This window comes from Erpetoichthys calabaricus, chromosome 6, assembly GCF_900747795.2.
Source record: "Erpetoichthys calabaricus chromosome 6, fErpCal1.3, whole genome shotgun sequence".
Classification (NCBI taxonomy): Eukaryota; Metazoa; Chordata; class Cladistia; order Polypteriformes; family Polypteridae; genus Erpetoichthys; species Erpetoichthys calabaricus.
Genome location: NC_041399.2, coordinates 118,615,738 through 118,642,069, shown reverse-complemented (window position 1 = coordinate 118,642,069; position 26,332 = coordinate 118,615,738). Strand labels below are relative to the sequence as shown.

Here is a 26,332-nt window from a genome sequence, read left to right as displayed (position 1 = left end):
TATTTTTTTGAGCAAAGAAGTTTGTGGACTTTACAATTTTTATACTAACTTCCTAAAACTTAAAACAAAGCAGCAAATAATGCGAGGAGCTCTGATAGAAGCAAGATATTGGAGATGACTTTAGAATTTAAGTAAAACCAGAAAACGCACATTATAATATCTGCTTTTTTAAAATAATTTGCTCAAATATCTAAAAATGCATAAGGTACAGTATTAAAATTTATAACTCTCAAATTATGCAACTCTTCACTGAATACAGGCGTGTAGTGCTTGCACATTTCCAGCTCCAACGCTTTAAAAATTAAACTGATACATTCATGAATACAGAGTAGGTTAAACACAGTTATACAGAGCAGTTCTTAACATAAGTCCATTAAAGAATATAACCTGAGTCTTTAACTAAGTACATTAACATAACTTAGATGTACCCAGATTAGACTAGAGCAGAGAAGAACAAACTCCAGTCAACTGCATTTTTGCAGAAGTTGCTCATGATTTACTTTACACTTTGTTTTAAGAGAAGGTGATTATGTGGAATCAAAATAACTTACATATTTTAGGAATAACCTTCAAACATGAATGTAGCTACCCTAACATCAACATGACAAATGTAATATTAGAATGATAAACAACCAGCAAGGTATTTTGCACATAATACAACATTTCAGTCTAATTCAGGGTCACAGGAGCCAGAGACCATTCTGACAACAAAGGGAGCATGTCCGGAACCAGCCCTGCACAGGATGACCAACTCGTGCAAAAACTATGGACCAGTGTAGAACTGCCAATTATCATAATTATGCTTATCTTTAGTGATGATGGAGGAAACCCAAGTAGACATTGTTAGAATGTGCAAAGTCTACACATGTAACGGCCAGGCATGAAATTCAAACTCTGGACACTGGATCTGTTTTTCATGAGAAGTTAAATTTGTATTTTTTTCTCCCTTGAAACCATCTTAAGCCTAGGATGTTTCCTAGGCAAACTGATGTTAGATTTTTTTACATTGGTAGAAAATCAAAGTGAAAAAATGTTGCAGCAGGCTAGTCCATTTTACTGAAATTGCATTGCAGCAACTCAATCTGACAAAGTCGGGGCATGCTTCTAATAAGATGATGGATGGTAACCTGGGGGATCTCCTCCCAGATCTGGACTAGGGGATTACTGATCTCCTGGACAGTCTGTGGTGCAACCGGGTGCTGTCGGATGGACTGAAACATAATGTCCCAGAGGTGTTCTATTGGATTTAGGTCAGGTAAGCGTTGGGGCCAGTCAATGGTATCAATTCCTTCATCCTCCAGGAACTGCCTGCATCCTCTTGCCACATGAGGTCGGGCATTGTCGTGCACCAGGAGGAACGCAGGACCCACTGCACCAGCATAGGATCTGACAATGTGTCCAAGGATTTCACCCTGATACCTAATGGCAGTCAAGGTGCCATTTCTAGCCTGTGTGTCTCTCTGTGGATATGCCTCCCCAGACCATCACTGACCCACCACCAAACCACTTGTGCTGAATGATGTTACAGGCAGCATAACATTCTCCACAGCTTCTCTAGACCCTTTCACGTCTGTCACATGGTCAGGGTGAACCTGCTCCTATCTGTGAAAAGCACAATGCCAATTCTGGTATTCTATGGCAAATGCCATTCAAGTTTCACAGTGCTGGGCAGTGAGCACAGGGCACACTAGAGGACGTAGGGCCCTCGGACCACCCTCATGCAGTCTGTTTCTGATTGTTTGGTCAGAGACATTCACACCAGTGGCCTGCTGAAGGTCATTTTGTAGGGCTCTGGCAGTGTTCATCCTGTTCCTCCTTCCCCAGAGGAGCAGATAACGGTTCTGCTGCTGGCTTAAGAACCTTCTACGGCCCTGTCCAGCTCTCCTACTGTAACTGCCTGTCTCCTGGAATCTCCTCCATGCCCTTGACACTGTGCTGGAAGACACGGCAAACCTTCTGGCAATGGCACATATTGATGTGCCATCATTAAGAAGCTGGACTACCTGTGCAATGTCTGTAGGGTCCAGGTATCCCCTCATGCTACCAGTAGTGACACTGACTGTAGCCAAATGCAAAACTAATGGAAAAACAGTCAGAAAAGATGGCTTCCACCTGTTAAACCATTCCTGTTGTGGTGGTTGTCTCATTGTTGCCCCTCTAGTGCACCTGTTAATTTCATTAACACCAAAGCAGCTGAAACTGATTAACAACCCCCTCTGCTACTTAACTGACCAGATCAATATCCCAGAAGTTTCATTGACTCAATGCTATACTCTGAATAAAAAGTGTACCTTTAATTTTTTGAGCAGTACACACACACACACATATATAAATATATAATAATGTGTGTAATTTAGATGATCCACTAGCAACTAAAATGAAACCTGCAGAAATGGTCACTGAGTTTGTTTGCAGAAATAGTGTTCATTAGCTGAGGCATTGTTGCTGAACTTGTTTCAGTCAGTTCTCAGACTAAATCTGGTTCAGGATCATGGAGAGCCAGAGCTTGTCCCAGCAATAAGGCAGGAAACTGGCTTGGTGACAGTCCATTATAGAGACCACTCTCACACACCCAATCACTTGAACTCACTTGGGGGCCAATTCAGATTCACCAGTTATCCTAACCTGCACATCTTAGGCAATGTGAGAGAAAAACTCATATAACCTTGGAGATTATGGGAATTGCTTATGGACAATGCCTGCGGTGGGTTGGCACCCTGCCCAGGATTGGTTCCCTGCCTTGTGCCCTGTGTTGGCTGGGATTGGCTCCAGCAGACCCCCGTGACCCTGTGTTCGGATTCAGCGGGTTTGACAATGGATGGATGGATGGACAATGCCCAGGTACTAGATTTGTGAAGCAGCAGCAGTAATCACTGCACTACTAATGCTGCTATCAACTACAGTATGCTGTATCATTTAAATACAATAGCTTTTTTAAAAAAAAGTATCTCGTTAGAAAGCCCTTTAAATTAGTCTTCATCTAAACAAATTTATAAATTTTAGTTAATCGTGAATGTTCACAACAGACCCAGCAGTTAACTACTCTAGTTAATTGTTTAGCATTGCTGATTTTCATAAACTGCCATGTATTTATGTTTTGTTATGCATGCATAAAAATTCCCTTGCAATTATTTGGTAAAAGTTCTGGATTAATGGAGGCCACAGTTATAAAGTTCCAAAATGTCTGAAGAATATATGTAAACATAGACAGACTGTAGATGCCCTTGAGATAAGACAGATTCAGGAATCTGCTACTTGGGACTAATTATCCTTGGAATATAACATGCATAATGTTTTAGGTGGTGTAGGAGGACAGTTTCACATCAAAACTATTGTTAGACCATATATACTGTACAACTGGAGCACTAAGAAGAAAACAGTCAACGCTAACATAGTCTGACATTTAGCAACTCACATTGGACATTTCTGTCTACACATGCACATACTGTATATAAAAACTTTGGCTTTTGTATAACATGTAATGCAATGTAATCCAGTTAAACAAGTATAATCTTATGAGTTTATTTCACCTGTTTTTCACCATTCAATTGCCTTATTGCAGAATGTACACACAATTTTGGGTATCTCATTTTAACTGTAACGGTATGCTGTTTCTTACCTAACTGTTAACATAGCCTCATTCTCATTCTATCCAAGATTACAGGCATCTGCAGTACACTTTTACCAGGTGGAATTAACACAGGACACCAGCACAGAAATCTAGGTAAAAAAGAAAACTGAGAAGAGCAGTGGTTATTAACCTGTGCAGATTATGTACGCATTCATTCAGTATTCATTACAATATTTCATATATGTATTTTTTTTTGTTTGAGAACAGGCAAGTTAAGTCAGAAGTTCTCATCATTAATCTTGTGAACTTCTATGGCTGCAGCTATTTATTTCAACAAGCTCCATGTTCTTAAGCCATTTTACCATTAACTGATCTTATTGATTAATTACCTGGTCTATTTTTCTTTATTCTGTATTCAGAAAACCCATAGTAATTTAAGATTTATATTTTATAGAAATTTTAAAATACCGTATTGCAATTAATGATATAACAATGAGTGGCATAGATATCCTGGCAAGCAACACAATATAGTGAAGGAATGCAGCTACATTATCTAATTTTCTTCCAAACTAGTGTACTCATTAGTAAATAACAGCTTAAATACCTAGAACACACAGAAAAGTGTAATGAAAATAATGGTGAGAAAGTATTTAAAAGACAGAAAAAATTTAAAAATCCCATATATAACATGCATACTGTATATGCTTGCCACATTCCATTAATTATACAATTTGGCATACCCAGTTTTGTAATTTCTATATTTGATGTCAATCCAGAAACGGACTCTTTTCTTAAGGCAGAAGTCCAATTAAAAGCAAAAATTGTTTTAGTGTTGTGTATGATTGACTTAACTTCAAACTCTGTCTTAGCCTCTATACAACTACATCTAGTGAAATTCAAATGTTGCCATGCATTTCTCTTCCCTCAATTAGACTTTTGAATGCTGAACATTTAAATCACTTGTAAGCATATCAATGTGATAACAAAATATATTCCCTCATTACAGGGCTCATCATCCTAGGCTTAGAAATGGAAGGGTATTTATTAAGAATGAATTGAAAGTGAATTGAGCTGTAGGATTCAAGGCCAGGCTGTTATCTAATACTATATGGGCTGGTCACAGAGAAAAATGGGACAGTTTTGCAAGAACTTAGGTTTAGGTGAAAAGGAGTCAAACTATTTGAGGTCATTTTTCATGTTTAGTTAGAAAAGGCTTGTAGACATCCATGGTGTTCATCAACTTTCTCATGTATCTTGGATTGGTACTGCATAGCAAAATCTGATAGTAACTTTTTTTTTTCTTAAGTAGGAGGTAATTAATTTTGACAAGAAAGAATATGAGCCTATCAGAACCTTATTTTTGTTCACTTTGCTTTTGTAAAATATCATAGATCATAATATGAAGGTTCCATAAATACTGCTTAGAAAATACACTATTTGGTATCAAGCTGCATTCGTCTGCAATTCTCTAAATAACAAAATGGCTAGTTTATATATAGGATTTGGAACTGGTGTAAATACACTATGATAGCCATCAGAGCTTCCTTGTAAACTTGATAAAATTGTAAATAGGGATTGACTGATATCAAAATTCAACATCATGATTACATACATTATTATTTATTATTGATTATAAAAATGATTATACATTGACAGGTTAGATTGGTCTTGGAACACAGGAACTGGATAAGAAAGGGAAGAGCAGGCTCTTTTTCCTTAGGAGATTGTGTTCCTTTAATATTGAATGTGACCATCTTCACATATTCTATAATTCTGTGACGGCCATTGTGCATTTTTGTGCTGGGCTGGTAATGTCACTTCAAGAGAGGTCCACTGAATCAAAAAGCTAAATAAAAGGGCACGGTCCGTTATAGGACACCCTTTGACTCCTTGGAGGTAGTAGCAAAAGAGAGAATTGAGACAAAACTGAGTACAATTATGAACAATACTGCACATACTCTCTGTGACACACTAACACTGAGTACTTTTTAGCCAAGAAATTATTCAGCAGAGGTGTGTCAAGAAACGCTACTGGGGCTCCTTTATACCAACACAAATATGTCTGCATAATGCCTCACTACTTTCCTTTATTCTGAATTTTCTTGCATTATTGTCATTCAGACCAAAGTGTGTGTATATATTTATTTTTTTTACCTATGGTGCTGAGGTGTTGCATGGCTGTACCCAGGTCCTAATTTGGGATCCTGTGGTGGTTTGTCATGTGATGAATGCGACAACATGTAGCATCAGTACCTCACTCTCTCATTTGTTTAACGAGCTTCTCTAAAAAGTCACATTTCCCCCTGGGGACATATAAAGTTCTAGCTATTCACTGAATAAAACTGATTTTCACTATTATCAAGTTATTGTTTAAAAATGTATTTAACACTAATATGCATTGAAATAATTTTATATTGTAATAGAACTTAAATTGTCATTTGAAAAATAAAAACTCACTCTCACATCTGTTTTAACTTCAGATGCTACACATAGTCATAAACAAACCACAAATAACTTACATGAACAGCATTTATGTTTAGTTTAGTTTGTATGTTTACTTGAGGGTATTACAATGTATAAATTTTTAGCGGTATCTAAACACCTACATGAACTATTTAAAAATGCCAATGAGTATCATATCTCTTCAAAACGAAAAAGTGCTTTATTTCAGGTTTTTAGGCCTAATCACCTTTATGTGTTAAGTTTCCATTATTATAAATTTAAATGTAAAAATGTAAACCTGTTTACTTTGTCCAGTTTAATGTGTGACTTGTGAGGGGAGACATTGTGCCCACTGGCATTGAACAATCACTCTGACGGTATAGTGGTTGCTGGAATGTATAAAAACTTCCTGATGACATTGGCAAAGTGAGGTGATTCTGATGCATGGCCCTTAAAATAGAATGGATGGCAATGGAAGATAATTTAAAAGTAGAAGACATCTAATCTGAGCAAAACTTTTGTTCACTTCTTTATTTACTCTAAATTACACATGTAATTAAGTTTAGGATGATGTTTAATTTCAGTTTGGCCTTTCTTCAGATGGTTGTTTCAATGCTATTGTTTAAAAAGAACCCTTTCACACTGAGTTTATCCATAAGTCATCTTGGCTTAACTGAGACATAGAGATTGGAGACTGAAATGTACTGACATCATCCTTGTGAGTGGAAGAGGAAGTGTGGAGAGTTTAGTGTTCTGAGGTGTGAGAGTTTGTTCTTAAAAACCTCTCCCTGGAAAGATTGATAGGTTCTTGGCCAGAGCGGAAGTGGATACTGTTGGTACTGTCCATTTTGGAACAAATGACGTAAAGAAGAGTTTTTGGTTCTGCAGCCTAAATTTAAAGAGTTAGGTGCTATTCTGAAGAGGAGAGCTGACAAGGAAGTCAGTCTTCTCTGAAGTTCTTGTGCCACCCACCAGTCCATGTAAGACTGAGGAAATTAGACTTTCTGCATTTCTCAATCCTGGGTGTAGAGTAGAAGGATATGAGTTTATAGGGCACTGAGAATCCTTTTGGAACAGATGGGACCTTTTCTGCTGTGACAGGTTACATTTGAACTGGAGGGGCACCAATGTGTTGGGGAGCTCTAAGAGTAGGCTAGTCGAGGATTGTTTAAACTAGGTAATGAGTTTGGTAGGGAGTTTACAACTGGCCAGATTTAGAATTGTACAAAGAGGAACAAACATTAAAAAATGCAATATTATGTACAAAAGCAAAATAGAGTAACACATTAAAAATAATTTGTCTTAATGCTAGAAATATTAAAAATAAAACAAGTGAGTTGAAGTTTTGTGTAGCTGAGCATAATTGTGATATTATAGCAATAACAGAAACCTGGCTAAATAACAAAGATGGGGATGTGTATAATCTAGAGGGACACATGTTTTTTTAGGAAAGATGGACAGAACAGAAAGCAGGAGTGGTTGCTGTCTATGTCAAACAGAATTTAAACACAAGTCCTCTTTGATTGGATGATGAGCCCCATTTTGGTGAGGACACCTGCCTTTGTCTAGAAAGCATTAAGGATAGAGGTCTTATTTTAGGATTATGTTCTGGACCGCCCAATGCAGCTAGTCATTTCAATGCACATATTTTTTTAGTAGTATTAAGAATTGAAATTTACAGGGGCATATTACAGTCTTGGGTGGCACGGTGGCGCAGTGGGTAGCGCTGCTGCCTTACAGTTAGGAGACCTGGGTTCGCTTCCCAGGTCTTCCCTGCGTGGAGTTTGCATGTTCTCCCTGTGTCTGCGTGGGTTTCCTCCGGGTACTCCGGTTTCCTCCCACAGTCCAAAGACATGCAGGTTAGGTGCATTGGCAATTCTAAATTGTCCCTAGTGTATGCTTGGGGTGTGTGTGTGTGTGTGTGTGCGCGTGTGCCCTGTGGTGGGCTGGTGCCCTGCCCGGGGTTTGTTTCCTGCCTTGTGCCCTGTGTTGGCTGGGATTGGCTCGAGCAGACCCCCGTGACCATGTAGTTAGGATATATTATCCGGGTTGGATAATGGATGGATGGATATTATAGTCTTGGCGGACTTTAATATTAACTGGGAACTGGGCTAACCTTGCAAATAGTGGAGCACAAGAGTAGGAGATTTTTGACGTAATCAGCGACGTTTTTTTAACTCAATATTTTAAAGCACTAACCTTGGGGGGAAGCCTGTCTAGATTTACTATTTTTTAATATTCAGAATTGGATTGAAGGTTTAGAGGTGATTGACATGATAGTCCTATTATTGTGTAGTCTATTAGGAGCAAAACTAAAATGTAAGAAGTTTTTTTTTTTTTTTTTTAAATAAATGATCCACAGTGTTAACCTGCCATATGTCTGTTGGTAAATTATTCCAGGTTTTTGGTGCATAACAAATTTTATTATGCTTAGCTCTTATAATTAATAAGCAGACCAGTACTAGAAGGTCTAAGGTTATGGCTTGGAATGTAGGGAGATGGGCACTCCAAAATATAGTAGGATTATTTGAAAGTTTTATTTACCTTTAGTAGTATTTTAAAGACCATTCTACAGGGTACTGGTAACCAATATTTTGATGCTAAAACTGGTAAGATGTGCTTAAATTTTCCCTTTCTGGTTAAGGCTCTTGTTGCTGCATTCTGAACTAACTGAAAGTAATGTCTTTCTAGAGTAGTACAGTTAGGGATGCATTACAGTAAAAGTGTGAATTAATGTCACAACTTATTCTTTCTGATGTTTACAAAAGTTTCTAAAATTTAGAATAAATAGTTATCAGCCAGTCTTTCAAATAGTTATTTATTTATACTATTTTAACTTTAAACAACTATTTCATTTTACATGCAGTGTTTCCACTCAAAGTAGCTAAAAATATATTCATCATTTTTCTGTTTTCCTTGTCGGAGTATAATTTTTGCAGCATTAAGGCAGGTGAGCAGTCAACATTAGGCTAAAAGTGTGAATAAGAAATTTGTGATATTTAATTAGAATATAGTTAATATATTCTTAATTAGCACAGTAGTGCAGTCTGATTAGCACTGACACTTTCCATATCTAATGCACTAGGTTCAAATCCAGCACCTATTTGTCTCTGTGGGCTTTGCATGACTTCCCAATGTTATTTTGGGGTAATCCAGTTTTCCTTTCACATTATCAAGGCCTTGTAGGTTTGTTTAAATGGTCCCAATCTGAGTGTTTACATGACTGGACCCTGCAAAGGAATGGTATTCTCTTCAGGCCTTTTTCCTACATTGTGCCCAGTGGTACTGCGATAGCTTCTTGCTTCATCCCTCTGAATTGGAGTAAGTGGGTTTGAGAATGATTATAACTATTACTAGTTTGCCAGTGAACATATTTTCTTTCAGATTACCATAACCCGTTGCCAAAGCACTTTTTTAAAAGACCATAAAAGAATGTAAAGGGTAAATTGTGGTGTCACGGAGAAGTGATAAAGTCTTATATTTGTTTTCTTAAATGTCCAGCCTTAACTATGCTACAGATGACTTTCTTGAAAGTGATCACTGAGCATTATTTATCTTTTTGTGTGTCAGCTATTCTACTTTTTACACTTGGGTTTAAAGACCTGCCAATCCACCACAAACATTTTAAATAAATGATGTTTTTTAAGTTTAGTCAGTATGCACCCATGAATTGGCACCGGTCAGTTTGTCATATAAAAAGCAGGGAAACTAAATATGAATTTACAAAACAGCACACAAATTTCATTGTGTATTAAAAACGGTCTTTAAAAATAAGGTCCTTTATTAAGGTATTATTTCACAACAAAATTGGCATTGTATTACTACTTTTTGTTATACATTTTCACAATTTATTGACTCATTTATATTTTTATATATACACAAGTACTTTTGCATGTGATTATTTCATAATTGCCATTTTATTTCATTTTTGCACAAATAGTGTTCCATAGTAAAGTAATTTTAAAAATTCAATCAGTAAATTGAAAATAATTTCTACTTTTCATTTTAAATATTTTGCTAAAAAAAAAAAAAGTTTTCAGTTTTCTTGTGGTGACTTGGGGAAGCCCCTAAGGTCCTGTTTTGGTATGTCCCTTAGTGAAACCTTCTAGTGTAACTTATTAACAAGGGGCTTCCAAGCTTTATAACTATGAATTTTATGATTTTAATTATAAAGTATTTATAATTTTATGAGTATGCATGTAGAGAAGAACTGAAAATCTCCTACTGACCTTTAAGTATTTTGACATTCTTGTTATCCTTCTGCTGTGAAACATTCTGACCTGTCATTGTTTACACATGTCTTAAATAACTATTATCATACACTGATAATTTCTGTATTATCTATATCTATTATTTTTTATTTATTATATTACATATCTTACACATCATATATTGCTGCTACTTTGTCTTTGTCTTGTCTTTGCGCAATGTCTTGTTTGTGTTTTAATTTTAATTTAAATTTTAATTCTATTTTTAAATTATTATTTGCATGTCATGTTGTTACACTGTGGACCCTGAGCTTTGCAATTTCATCTATCTGTATACTTGTATATGGTTGAGATGACAATAAAGTTCACTTTGACTTTGACTTTATATAACTTAGGGCCTCATCAAGTCTAAATCCGACACTGCTCACGGGACAATGTCACATGACCACAGCTTTGCCAAAATACTGTGAATTACATTATATTATGGTTTCTTGGCCACAGTACTACTTCTACACCCTGATTTTATCCTGATTATTAAGATACTTAATGTAGACAGACTGCCTTCCTTGTCAATATTTTGATGTACTTTGTTAAAGTGTCACTGATTATGTCTGAATACACTTCCTGTTGTACAGTACTTTGTTTTTTTAAAGTTAACCCATGAATATTTGGGTAATTAAAATCCTTCAACTACAATATCCTCATTTTAATATTGTTAAAAAGTTGATTGAATTTACTCTCTGTATTAAAGGTATATCTATAACAGAGTCCCCGTATTGGGTGTTTGTCTCTAATGATTTCTAATCAAATACAATTGTCTTCACTAAGCTTTGGCTCACCATCTACTTGAAGAAGGCTTGCATTCTAATTAAGTTATACATAAATAGTGACTCGCCCCTTCCTGTCTTTATAAATGTGTACATGCAGTATTCTTTTCAGATAAAGTATATAATGTATGATGTAGTTTCACAGACTTCAAGCACAAACCTAGATGAACCTCAGCATAGTGAACACAGTCAAACTCCTTTACAAAAATATGCTTTACTGACTTTAATAGAAAAATTACTGAACACTATCCACATATTAAAACATAAGAAAAAATTGGATGAGAACAAGCCATTCAGCCAAACAAAGCTCACCTATCACATCCACTTAATTCCTCACAAAAATTACATTGAGTCAAGTTTTGAATGTCCCAAAAGTTCTACGTTCTACCACACAACTTCATAATTAATTCAATGTATGTGTGGCCCTCTGTGTGAAGAAAAACATAATGTTTGTGGCATGTGCAAAACTTTACTTTTAGATTTCCCATTGTTTCCTCATGTTCTATGCATGAGCAGGACACCACCATATTTCAAAGTTTTTTGTGTACATTGCAATAAGCCTACGGTGTCTTTCAAATAAGTTTTCATGTTGCCTGCTCTTTCATTATTAAAATATGCAATTTGTACCCCATTGTGAGAAGTGTGTTATAGCTAAGTTACTGCTGTTATCAAATATTCCACCTATATCAAGCCATGTACAGTGAAAGGCTCATTATCATTGAATACCTGAGGTTTAGAACATTCTAATGAAGTACAGTTGTCTGTTTGTTCATTTGTACTACATATCACAGTTGTGCATAAATGGCATCAAATATATTGTGTATGTAACACCTTATTTTTACGCATGAAGCCTGAGTCGTATTCTGAGCAAGGTTTTGACTTTATTGAGAATGACATGTTAGAGGCTACACTTGATTTGTAAGTCCTGCTTAGTATGACTTTGAAGTGGTGCAGTGTGCGGTTTTACACTTCAACTATCATGGGTTCAATTACCATACCTGGGGACTGTCTGCTGCACGTTTTCCTAATGCCGGGAGGTATACCGGATCATACCGTAAACTGTTTTATATTTTTGTTATGATATGGATTTTTCTTATACCGCAACACTGGTTTAAATAGCCTAAACAACGTTCGGAACGTGGCACAATGGGAAACTGTTTAAGGGGGACCTTTTTCACTGCTACACAGCTAAACACGCATGCAACGGAGTACATGCATTAATGGAGGTACTGAGCGGTGAAAATGGACAGAGAACATTCCGAAACTGAAGCTGTAGCAGACGATAAAGTTGAACATGATGACACAGAAGAACTTTTGCCGAAAAAAGGAGCCATGTCTGTTGTCTGGTGATACTTTGGTTTTAAAAGGTCAGATGTAGACCAAACAACTATTTACTGCAAATGCTGTTGAGCTAAAGTTGTCACCAGAGGCGGCAACACAAGCAATTTGCTGCACCACCTTAGCCGCAAACATGCTTTGGAGTACCACGAATGTATGGAACTAAGATTGGCACCCTCCACGTCCTCGGGTAAAACTGAAAAAGCTAGAGGACACTCGAGTTAGACGTCACTTGTAGACACGTTTGCTAGAGGTACTGCGTATGACAAAAAAAAGCAAGCAGTGGATTGAGATAACCAACGCCATTACAATCCTTATAGCTAAACGTGTCAGTGGACAGAGATTGCTAACATTAACAGAAAGTGTGGTTGGTTTACAAAAAATATTTACTATTTGTGCCTATTCTAAGATATGTTCAGTGCAATACAACTTTTGACAAGCACCTCTGGATATTTTACTAAGTCTAAATGCCTCTTTGGATGGCTGAAAATATGTTGTCAAAATTTTAGTTTGAATTGTTTGCAAAATTTGTTCAATAAAAAGGTTCTATATTTTGACTGTAACTGTCATGCCACCCCCTTGAAAACTATCGCTTTATGTGGCCATGCAAACCTGCATTAATACTTATGTGCACATTAAAATGTTTTTTTGTACAATGTACAATTCTCATGATAATGGAATAGGTTATTCTTAGCCAGTCTACTGCAGTAATTGCAGTGGAAAATGTGGTTAACATCCACTCATGCATGGGAAAAAAATACCGTTGAATACTGTGAAACTGGAATAATTTTGAAAAATACCTTGATATAGAATTTTGGTCATACCGCCCAGCACTACATTTTCCCAATTTTAGTTTTCTAAGCAGTGCTTTTTTTCAGTTTCAACTTGGAGTATGCTGACAATGTTTATTTGTGTACAGATGAGTAACTGTTATGCTGTACTTATGCCTCTCAAAGTTTTGCGCAAGGTACCCCACTGTACTTGTCACTATATAACACTGTTCACTATGTTGAAAGCATATGGGGGAGAACGGGAGTTTCAGATAGTGTCTTGCTTGCAAGGCTGTGTTAGTCCCTTTGATGAAATCGTGGGAAAAGAGTGGGGATGGATTATACCATGAAATTGCTGTCTGCAATACAGAACACTCCTAAAATAAGGCCTCTTTCCCTAAAGCTTTCCAGACAAATTCAGTTATTTTCACTAAGATGGGGCATTTAAATTTTGTTTGACATAAATGGCAACCCCTTCTCCTTTTCTGGTCTGCCTTGTGACCGTGACCCACCTATTTTTACCTGTCTGGTCTGGAGTCTCCTCCCGTGCCACCTTAGGGGTCCACACTGCCTCTCTAAAGGACATCTGGGCAAGGTCTGCCTATTCTCTACTACAACGCAGGCCCACCAAGTGCTCCTCCTGTTCAGTGACCCTGAGTTTGAGGTACTGCATCAGCTGGCACCTCCTGCACATGTAGCCTTCAAGGAAGACTGGCTTTTCCAAGTCATCCTCCAATACGTTCAACAAACAACAGGACTTGCATTGCACTGGTTTTATAAAAATGTGATTTTTGGATCATTAAAACTGTTCAGCCCTTTAATTTAAATGATTTAAATTATAAAAGTAAAAAAAATAATGGATTAAAGATCTTAGTTATTTTACTCATTCTGGCACCTTATGTAATACTTTCCCCTCGACTGCCTGTTGCTGCTATTTTTTTGAAGTTACCTTTAATTTTCCTGGTCTGTTTTAGTAATTTGTGCTTCTCTTATTACTTACTTACTTACCTTTTGGAGCTCTCTGCTTAGACTGGTTGAATTCTTCTTTATTAATGAATCCTTATACTGTCAACCTCTTATTTGCTCTACACTACTCCTTCTTACTAAGAAGGTTTTTTGTATATTGGCTGTTATACTTATTCACTTTGTCTGTTTCTACAGATGCTTTAACCTGATCAGTGTTTCACAGCTAGACACGTATCTATGTACTGAGGTGCCCCCCTCTTTACTATTTATAAGTCAGCTGTCTGCCTGTTCTTAAATACTTTTTTACTTATGGACACATGTGCGCTCGTTTTCTACTAAAGTTAACACTTGACCATACAAGTGGAATATGGTGCTTTATCCAATTATTCTTAATATTTGTCAACTTCTCCCCAGTACGGAATCACTGTTACCTTTTAACTATTTGTCACTATGATACCAGTAATTTATTTACAGACTTGCCAGTTTCAGCTACTGCTTCTGTGCATTTTGCCTCTCCTTGCCTCCTTTTTTTATTTTTTTGAATACCAGTAACAGAGCAAGTTCAAGTAACTTTCCAAAATTCCAGCACAGCTCCTTGACAGCAACCAAAAAGTTTTCAGAAGCAAAATTTGCATTTTAACTCTTGGTGATGGTATGGGTAGGCTCCACACTCCATGTTGCTTTGGAGCCTCTTGAAGCCACCACCATTGATAATGTAACCAAGGATAAGCATGGCAAATGAGGACTCTCACATAGCAAAGGGTAGGTATAACAGTGCTTCAGTGCTTTTATTAAAAGCCATTCATTAACAAAGTGTAAATCGTGCAAAATATTAATTAAATAATTCATTAAAACTGTGAAGATTAAAAACAGGCAAATTAAATAATCCAATTAAAGAAATAAGGTTAAAATCCAGAGACCATGAGGTTAAAATCCATTTCTGTCTTGTTGTTTTTCTCTCTCTCTCTCTCTCTCTCTCTTGCTGGCCAGTCTATTTTCTTCTCCCCACTTCTTTTGTGCAGGCTCCTTTTAAACTCTCCTATGTAAATGGGTGCAGGCACAACAAGCCACTACCATTCAGGCGCATTTGAGACACCCTACCTCTGCATGTGTACGCCCACACCCAACTTATTTAAACCTCTCCCAGTGCCATAGACCACCTATGACACTCTCCCACCACAGTAACAAAAACACTCCTCTTCCTCTTTATAACAGTGACCACAATATGTCACTTAAGTCTCTAGTCGGTGTCTGTCTGTCTCCACTACAAACCTTGTGGTGCTCCAGTGTTGCTCACATCTATAACAGAAACACAGTTCTTGAGTCTCAAATGGCAGTCTGCCTGATAATTAGTACATTATCCAGGACACCATAGGCTCATCCTCCTGCATATCTCTGAGGATACCCCTTAACAGTGATGGCTGTATGGGGTTGATGGCACTGCAGAAATCGAAAAACATAATCTTAATAGTTCTTTCAGCTCTATCCAGTTGAGAATAAACCTTGTGGAGCCGATTGATAATTGCATCTTCCACTCCAATATTTGTCCAATAGGCATACTATAGTGGGTCTAGGTGGTGTACCACAAGAAGACTCTTATATCCAGGAATAGCCTCTCAAAGTCTTCTTGATGTAAGACGTAACACTGCTTTGTAGTCATTATGTGAAGTGATGCCTACCTTCTTTGGAATAGATAGATATTAGTTTATTAATCCCCAAGGGGAAATTCACATACTCCAGCAGCAGCATACTGATAAAAACAATATTAATTAAAGAGCAATAAAAATGCAGTGCAAGTTTAAAAAAAAAAAAAAAAGGAACAATGCAGGATTTTTTTTCTATAGCAGTGACACTTTATGGCGCCTTTGGGACAGACTGAAGAAGTAACAGAGGACACTACAAAGTTGATCAGCATAGGCCTTGAGAACTCAAGGACTGACTCCATCTGGTCCTGCAGCTTTTCCTGTGTGTAGCAATTTATATGAAAATGGCTGCATATTTCATGCCATGATTTTTGTAAAGAACCCACATTAATACTTTTTGCTATTAAATGAATGAAAAACATTATTGTTCCCCTTTAACAACACTATACAGTGGTGCCTCACACAACGAACTTAATTCGTTCCAGGAGCAAGTTTGTTATGCGAAAAGTTCGTTATGTGAAACGCGTTTTCCCATAACAATACATGTTAAAAAAAATAATTCGTTCTGTAGCATAAAATATGCTAAGATGACATAAAAAAAGATACATTTTTTGTTATTATTTTTATTTAGATACATCTAAAAACATAATTTTTTTTTAAAAAAACACACATTTTTTTAATTTTAAGACAGACTAAGTAGAGTCTACCGAATCTTGCACATCTTCATCCATTTTCTGCTTTTTGGCCGATGGTTTCATGAAAAACCTGTCCAAAGTCGTTTGTTTTTCTCTTTTCTTCAACATCTGCCGGAAATAACGGACAAGAGTATCGGAGTAAAGATCGTTGATCCTGTTTGCTTCAGCTGAATCCGGATAGTGGGCATTGGTAAACTCCTGAACTGCTTTCCATTTGACCAGGATGTTCTTGATGTCAGCAGTTGGGATTGGTTGATTGTTTGATTGTTGCTCCTCGTTATCAGATGACGCTTCCCTTTGAGCATTGTCCTGTTGCTGGACCAGAAGTGCTTGGAGCTCTTCAGTTGTCAGCTCTTCTTCGTGTTCCTCAATAAGCTCCTCTACATCCTCTTCCTCTACCTCTAATTCCAACCTTTGGGCCACTGTGATGATGTCCTTCACCACTTCTGTGTCATCAACTACTGCTTCTTCCTGGGTCCACGAAGGCACAAGCATCTTCCAAGCAGAAATGAGGGTCCTTTGTGACACTTCTTCCCAGGCCTTCTGTATAAGTCATATTGCCATAAGGACATCAAATTTCTCCTTCCAAAACTTTCGGACAGTCATATTGTCTCCACCAAACTCGCATTCTTCAAACACCTTATTAAAGAGGGCTCTAGTGTAGAGTTTTTTAAAGTTCGCAATAACTTGCTGATCCATTGGCTGAAGAATGGATGTGGTGTTTGGTGGCAAATACTGCACCTTGATAAAAGGATAATTTTCCTGCAATATTTCCTCTAGGTCTTTTGAGTGAGAAGGGGCATTGTCAAGTATCAGAAGGGCTTTGAGCGGCAGTTCTTTTTCCAGCAAGAATTTCTTCACGGCAGGAGCAAAGGTTTCCAGAATCCATTCGTTGAAGATAACTTGGGTCACCCAGGCTTTTTGATTGGACTTCCAATGGACGGGCAGTTTGGACTTAATAACGTTATTTTTCTTGAAAATTCTGGGATTTTCAGAGTGATAAACCAATAGAGGTTTGATCTTGAGGTCTCCGCTGGCATTAGATGAAAACATAAGGGTAAGTCTGTCCTTCATGGCTTTGTGTCCTGGCAATTTCTTCTCCTCTTTTGTAATGAAGGTTCTGCTCGGCATTCTTTTCCAGAAAAGACCCGTTTCATCGGCATTGAACACTTGTTGTGGGCAGTATCCTTCATCCTTAATACATTTTTGAAAGTTAATAGAGAACTTTTCTGCTTCTTTCTTGTCAGCACTGCCAGCCTCACCATGCATAGTAACGCTGTGGATTCCACACCTTTTCTTAAATCTAAAAAACCACCCCCTGCTGGCTTTGAATTCTTCTTCATTATCTTGATTGCTGCTACTTCCAGGGACGTTTTTCTTTAGATCGTCATAAATTCTCTTGGCTTTGTGACAGATAATATCTTGGGTTGTTACGTCACCTTTCACCTGCCTGTCCTTAATCCAAATCGCTAATAGCCTCTCCATTTCCTCGTGGATTGAAGACCTATGTTTTTCATGAAATAGTTTTGATACTCCTTTGGCTACTTTGGCTGATTTGATTGCATCCTTATTTGTCAAAATGGTGAAAATGGTGGTCTTGCTGAGGCCAAACTCTTTGACGAGGTCACACTGTTTTACCCCACATTCACTCCTTCTAATTATTTCCTGTTTCATTTCAACAGAAATCACCTTCCTGCTTTTTTTAGAAGCCATGATATAAAAAAAATATTGAGTTTAACTTAAAAGGACGACTGCCGTGATACGTGCGTGATTTAATTCGTAATGAAGAAAGATTGCCGCGATACGTGCTTAAGTTAAGCGCAGTGACTAACGACTGCCTGCAGTGCCTGCGCGGAAGGATGCAATACATCGGCAGCGATCGTGGAAGCTCGGGCGAAGCAGTCGTGGAAGCTCGGGCAAAGCGGTCGTGGAAGCTCGGGCGACTTCGTTGTGTGAAACGAAGTTCGTTGTATGAATCATGAAATGAAGTTCGTTGTGTGCAGCGTTCGCTGTGCGAGGCGTTCTTTATGCGAGGCACCACTGTACTTACGTTAATGCTTAGCATGCATTAAAGGAAAGGTTAATTATTCATAACATGATATATATACATTTATCATGCAAAATAGTTTTATAAAGTTAAGCATTTTCTATAAATTTAAAAAAATATTTTGCCTGCACTTGCGCTTTATAACAGAGGCAATGGGGTAGAAAGCACCGAAATGTGTCAATTTTTCAAGCCAAGAAAGTTGAGAATTGATCTGCTCCTTATGTCTTATGACTGTACTCCACCAGACAATTTATAGAAGCCATAATAAAAGTTAACATATTGGTTTTCAAAGTCAGAAGGAGGTGTGTTTCACATTGTGTACGTTAGAGGCGCTGTTGCCCCGTAAAACCCACCAAACAGACATCCAAGACACACTTATAAAAAGCAACATGAAGAATTTTAATATCTTTCTTCAGATAGAGTGCACAAAGCACCACACTCGCCACAATTCTCCAACACTAATAATAATCACAATAATAATCAATACAATAAATCAATCCTCCACTCCCAGCAGCTTCGTCACCCAACCTCCGGACTCTGGCTCTCCTTTCTGGGTGTTCACCAGTCCTTTAAATAGTCCATAATGTTTCCCCCGGGTTCAACGCCACATCATCCTTCCTCACATAGCCCAGAAGTACTGCGGGCTTTCATCCTTGAGACTCCGAAGCACTTCCGGGTTGTCATAACTGTAGTAGTCCCCAGGTTCTTTGTGAGCTCCCCCTGGTGGCACCCATGGCACCCAACAGGGCTGAGAAAACGGACTCCACGTCCCAGGATGCTTTAAGGGAATCCGGGGAACTGTTGCCGTCCAGGGGAGCTGCCACCTAGCGTCCCGGGGAATGCAGTGCCCTGAAAAGGCTGCCTTCCTCCATTCTTTTCTTTCATGGACGTCCTGGCCGGACTGAACCACCGGCTGCCAATCACAACATATAATGCAATAACTGAGTAACCTATTTTTATCTTTTGAACAATAAACATCTTTATTTTGCTATTCATTTTTTTGTTTTCAAGTGGTTCTTGCTAATTTGGTAAAATAGAAAACATAAATTCATTATAAGTGACTAATTTTAGATTCCAATGTTATTATCATTTTATTTCTTTTTCTTTTCTAGCACTTACAATTTGATGTGGAATGATGCCCATTTGGAGTTAGAAAACATCCTTATTCAAGAGACTTCTGAAAAACCACATTCTCCAGAAAAGGACAGAGTGGTTTTCTTCCAACAACTGGCTACACTTTATGTGCGTTACATACAGATCTTTCGGAGACTTGAAACCGCATATGATCAGATGGCACATCCACAGAAGAGACGTGTGTTGCAACTGGTACTGGATGGTGTAATGGGGCGCTTGGTGGAATTAAAAAATGATATGGTTGAAAAGGAGTTTTCTGAGTACCATTACATGGATGATATTATCCAGGACCTTAAACTGACACCAGTAAGTTAAACATTTGCATGTATTAAATATTATAGGTCAATTGTAACACTAAATGATGTCATTAGATGTCTGCACAAAAAAGTAATAGCCACTTAATGTTATGATTTATGTTCTAAATGCATGTATTATTAAATGGTATTTTTATTTTATTGAATAACACTTGAAATATTACCCCTTTTAAGACTGACATGGTGGTGCAGTGGCAGCTAATTGTCTTACATAGATTAATACCAATGAGGCCAGAAACACAAGATTAGTGAAAAAAAAAATTGAGGGAGAGATAAGCAATTAACTGATGGGCTTAGGTTGGAAGCATTCTAACCAAGACCAGCAGGGACAGGCTTCCTTTTTCAATAGGAACACCAATGTAGAGTACACTCTGCTGATTCACAGGCAGATTGATTGACTTGCTCATTGTCACATAGTATAAGTAGTGGGATTTGAAACCACAACTTCAGGGTTTGAAGTCCAAAGCTTTGACCACTATGCCGCAGTGCCTGTCTATAGATGGAACTATTACCCCAATTTCCAAATACAGGCACTATGTGAGGCCAAGGATGACCTGCGTATACAAATAAAATGAAACTCCTTACATTTTAATACTAATCTGTATACTAAAAACATGTCAAAATTAACATGTTAGAACAAAGTATAGCATACTGCCAATTGAGTATTAACAGTGAACAATATTTATAACCCACTCATTCGCAAACAAACGTGGTGATCATGGCAGAATTATACATATGAGAACTAAATGTTATTAAAGGTTAGTGTTGGTTATAAACTTAAAGTACACTAAATATGTTAATTATTAAAGGTAATCGAAAACTTTATATGTCTGCAGTGTATAACAGACAATTGACAAGTTTACTCACTCAACAAAAGCACCAACAAGTATAGAGTCTGTGAGCACACTGTACAGAAGAAGCATAAAATGCTGTGCATTTGCAATAAACTCAAAATACTGTGCATGCGCAATAAACCCACTGGGTGTGTCTTACTCAGCTCAGACATGAAGCAGGGAATTTTGCACAGCTGCACCACAAATCGGCATATGAAATTTGTAATCCACAAAAGTCTGTGCTGAATCACCAACAAGTATGTCCTAATCTTATGGCATTTTCGGCAGTTCAGTTAGTTTAATCACTGGTTTGTTGCATGTATTCCTTTTTATGTCCACTTCTGCAGCTCTTGCCCTGCCATCATCATTTGGTAGGACCTTGATGACCCATCCGACAAGCCATTGAGCTCTGGTCAGTTGTGGATCTACTATTGGGACTACTTGTCCAACCTTAAGATCCTGGTTAGAATTCTGCCATTTCTGGTGGAGCTGGAGACATGGCCAATAAGAATGAAGGAATGGACTACAAAAGTGATTTACAATTTGTTGGCCTGATCTATAATGTTGACATCTCGAGTTGGTCTCGTCCGTTACAGGAGATGGACGTATGAAGCAGAGCTCCGTTAGCAGCGGCTTTATTTTCCCACATACTTCTTATTATTTAGAGGTATCCTGTATTTACCCGACCCAAGGAACTTCCACTACAATATATAATATATAAACATGAGTAACAAGAAGAGAGGTCAGAAAAAAATGGAAAAGATACTTAAAGCTACATCAAAGCCTGGACAGACATCAAGCCCGAGCATGAGGTATGGCATCTCGGAGACTGACCTGGAACAGGCAGACGAATGCACAGACTTCCTAGGAACCCGCTCCATTGCATCGTCTCCAGTCGAGAGCGAAAATGGGAGTGAGGGTGCAAGTGATGCAGGTCACAATGGATCGTCGATTTCAGAGGATCATTCGAAACTAGGAAAGGCCCTGCAGTACGTGCTCTCATCTACTCATCGCGAGCCCACAGCATCGGCTGTAATAGGAGCTGCAGTTCCACCTGCGGAGCACGAAAGCCGAAACGATCTGTCTGAACTGAAAGAGATGATCACATTACTGGCTACTGCTACGGCTACGGCCATAACTGAGTTTATGAAGGTGCTTAAGAAGGATACAAAGGACAGGGAAACACGTCTATTTAATTGTTTTAACGCAACCTTTAAAGGCATATTGGGGAAATTAGAGGAACACATTGAAGAAAATAGATCCAAACTGAAAAAACTTGCCAGTCAGCTGGATGACGTTGCCGATCAGCTGGATGACGTTACTTTTACTACCCTAAAGGACTGTTTAACATCATACCCTTGGTTTATTGTTATTTCTATTATTGCATTAGGATTTACTATGCTTATCCTAGACCACTTTTTAACACCAATCCCAGGGTTCATTATTTTATTATCTTATTATTTTAAAATTGCTGAAGATTATATTTTAAGCTTAAAGACTGTTAATGATTATATTTTTGGCAGATAGTATTTAGACTTTAGCTGCAATAGATATCTCTACTTTTTAATTCTCAAATCCCGCTGCGAGGGGGGGTGGTGGTTGGGGGGGGCTTGTTTTGTTTTGGACGTGCTCTGTCTCTTGGTATGTCAGAGGACTGGGACATTGTGAAGTGGGGTCTAGCCTCATGTGGGGAGGCAAAATGGGGGGGGTGGGGGGATAAGGGGGAGAGAAGGAGAGCAGGCTATATCTAATCTATCCTTTTAATCCTTATAATTATAAATATCAATGCAACAATAGGCTGTATGGCAATAACTCGTGGGGAAATTGGAAATTAAGATTAAAACTGCCTCACTACCAGTTAAGACTATAAAATGACATTAAAAATTCAGAATCAACGTCTCCATGATGGGACAGTTAATTTTGTGAGCTGGAATGTTAAAGGCCTGAATCACGAATTAAAGAGAAAGAAAGTATGCTCTCACATAACAGGCTTAAATGCTAAAATGGTATTTTTACAGGAGACCCACTTACTAAGCAAGGATCAATTCCGGCTACAAAAAGACTGGACTGGCCAAATGTTCCATTCTAGCTTTACAGAGAAAACTAGAGTTGTGGGAATTCTTATACATAGAACAGTCCCATTTGTAGCATCAGATGTAGTATCGGATCCTGAAGGGAGATATGTGATGGCCATGGGCAACTTATTTAACTGCAAAATGATTTTGATAAATGTTTATGCACCCAATGTGGATGATAAGGAATTCATGCAAAATCTATTTGCATCCATTCCCAATGTGAACACTCATAAAATTATAATGGCTGGGGACTTTAATTGTGTTTTAAATCCACTCTTAGACAGGACTCCTGCCACAGGGCGGACAACATCTAACACTGCAAAGACAATTACGCAGTTTGTAACCGACCACAACTTATCAGACCCCATGGAGGTTTCTAAACCCAAACTCAAGAACATATTCGTTCTACTCACCAGTGCATCATAGCTACTCAAGAATCGATTATTTCTTTATAGATAATAATTTCTTGCCTACGATTAAATCTTGTAAATATGACACAATTGTTATCTCCGACCATGCACCTCTAGTTTTGGAGCTAAAATCATTATGCCCCCCACACTCACCTCGCAGATGGCGCCTTAACTCGCTTATATTAGCAGACGAGAACTGTACAGAATTTATATCCAAACAAATTAGCTTCTTCCTTGAGACAAACACACCCTCAGAGGTCTTTGCAGGAACATTCTGGGAAACTCGAAAGGCCTTCTTAAGAGGACAGATTATTTCATATCTTTCCCACAGAAATAAATTAGAAACCAAGAAAGTGTCAGAGCTAAGAAGCGAAATTACTAGAATAGATGAAGAACAAGCCAGGCGTCCAAGTGAGGCTCTTCATAGGAAAAGGCAGGCTCTGCATACAGAACTCAACATCTTGACAACTAAAGAAACTGAACAACTTATTTATAAATCAAGACATCGTTACTATGAACACGGAGAGAAAGCTAATAAGCTTTCAGCTCAACAAATCCACAAGCAAGAAGTTCGCAATGCAATCCCAGTAATCACCAACACTAATAGAGATGAAATCATTGACCATAAAAATATAATGCACACATTTAGAGACTACTATAAAACCTTATATTCTACTGAGTTTAAAGAAGACAACACACAATCTAATGCACTTCTGGATACATTACAGATACCACAAATAGATACTTTTAGTGCTGAGGAACTGGATAAACCTCTGACCCTATCAGAATTACAAGATGCTATAAAGTCACTTCAAGGCGGGAAATCAGCAGGCCCTGATGGCTACCCTATAGAATTTTATAAGAAACTAGCAAAATACCCACGCTTCGCAGCGGAGAAGTAGTGTGTTAAAGAGGTTATGAAAAAAAAAGGAAACATTTTAAAAATAACGTAACATGATTGTCAATGTAATTGTGTTGTCATTGTTATGAGTGTTGCTGTGTTTTATATATATAAAATACACACACACACACATATAAACATATATATACATATACATATACACATATATATATATACATATCTACATATATATATATATATATATATATATATATATATATATATACATATATATATATATATATACATATACACATCCACATATCAACATATATATATACACATATATACACACACACACGGTTTATGGGTGATGATTGTTTTACTCTTTTTATGTTTATTTTATTTTATTGTAGAATCAACTCCTATCTGCGCACAGCAGGGCAGCCGTGGGCGGATGTGTATGGTGTATTCACTCCATGTTATCGTGCATTGCGCTGTCAGTGGTATTTTGATAAAAGAATTTGAACAACATATAAGAAGCGTATAAATTATTAAACAGTAAAACATTAACATTTAAGAAGTAAAGTTACATTAAGTACTACTGCAGTGCCTTCGGGTATACCTCATTTTTTGTTTGCCCATTACATGCTTAAATGTATAAATTTTTTGGTGCACCTACCCGAGAACACGCGACATATAACAGAGCGTGGGAGAAGCATGGATTTTAAACACGCGTTGAGTTCATCTGCTGGTCTCCCTCGTGGAATAACTGGTAATGTTTGACTAAAATCTACAGCGAGTAAAACGACATTACCTCCTATTTTTTTTTTTACGATCTCTGAGATCTTGCTTTTTTCGGTTCAAGGCTTCATAAGCTCTTTTATGTTGTATGGTGTACTTATCCCAAACCATCATCTTTGAATGTTGCAAGACTTTCGCCTTGTATGTAGATCGGGGTAATTACATTCATTGCATTCCTAGTCTGAATCACAATCTGATTGTATGGGTGGTTACCTGGCACTGTAGGGTTGCCACCCGTCCTTTAAAATACAGAATCGTGCCGCGTTTGAGAATGAAATTGCGCATCCCGTTTTGAATCAATACTGGACGGGATTTATCCCGTATTTTTTTTATCATTTTTTTTTTTAAAGCAGCGTCTCATGCAAATCATCCCACACGCATTTTATGAAGATGCCTCCTTTCCTACTTTTGATTGGGTAATACTTGATGTCATCGTTAGTTTGATTGGTGTTTTTAACTGTCCAGTGAGGAGGGCGTGTCTTTTAAGTAGAGTCTGCAAAGTGTTGGCACTGGGATGTGGCGTCAGCGCCATAGTTGAAGCCCCTAACGTTGCAGTCAGCAAGTCGGCTAACATCCGCCATGTGCCGTCTTTCAGTTGCGAGAAGCAGATCATAGAATGGTTGAAACTGTTGCCCCTAACGTTGCGCCACGGCGTGTTGTTCGTTTATACCTCGTGTCTTCTCATTAAACTTTTATCTCGCGAATATGTTATTGCAATCCGCAGCGGGAGCGTTTCTATAAACTTAATTTAAACTTACGTTTTACACCGTGCTTTGTTTCCCTTATGAACATGCTTGTATGCTTAACTCGCTCCGTTCTCAATTGTTTAATAAATTTTTTGCTCTTCGCTGTTTGCGGCTGTTCCTCCATTTCCCCCTACTTCATTCTTTTATCTCGCGAATATGTTATTGCAATCCTTAACGGGAGCGTTTCAATAAACTGATTGAAAATAGTTTTGCATTTACCTTTTTAGTAAAAGGCGAGCTTTTAAGCCTGAGAAATCACCGCGTAAATGCACACGTTTAATTGGACATGTGTTAATATGTATGGTTACACAGTATTAAAAGACAGTGAACAACGTCAGTTACCTTTGTTCCCGCGTTTGATAAAAGGTGAGCTTTTAAGCCTGAGAAATCACCCCGTAAATGCACACGTTTAATTGCACATGTGTTAATATGTATGCTTACACAGTATTAAAAGACAGTCAAAAATTAACGTCATTTACCTTCGTTCCCGCGTGTGACTCGTGCTGTAAATCTCTTCCTTGTTTTTAGTTCACGTGATTACGTAGGAGGCGTGATGATGCGATACGTGACTCCGCCTCCTCCATTACAGTGTATGGACAAAAAATATGTTCCAGTTATGACCATTACGCTTTGAATTTCGAAATGAAACCTGCCTAACTTTTGTAAGT

General features: G+C 37.8%; 1 protein-coding gene across 2 annotated transcripts in view; it reads left to right on the top strand.

Annotated features, from left to right (window-relative positions):
• Positions 1-26,332, top strand: part of zgc:153738 (uncharacterized protein LOC558115 homolog) — a 289,186-nt gene that overhangs the window by 4,925 nt on the left and 257,929 nt on the right. For both annotated transcript variants that reach the window (XM_028803884.2, XM_051928820.1), the window contains exon 3: positions 19,620-19,947. In XM_028803884.2, the coding sequence (XP_028659717.1) occupies positions 19,620-19,947 (328 nt within the window). The remainder of the gene's footprint in view (positions 1-19,619; positions 19,948-26,332) is intronic.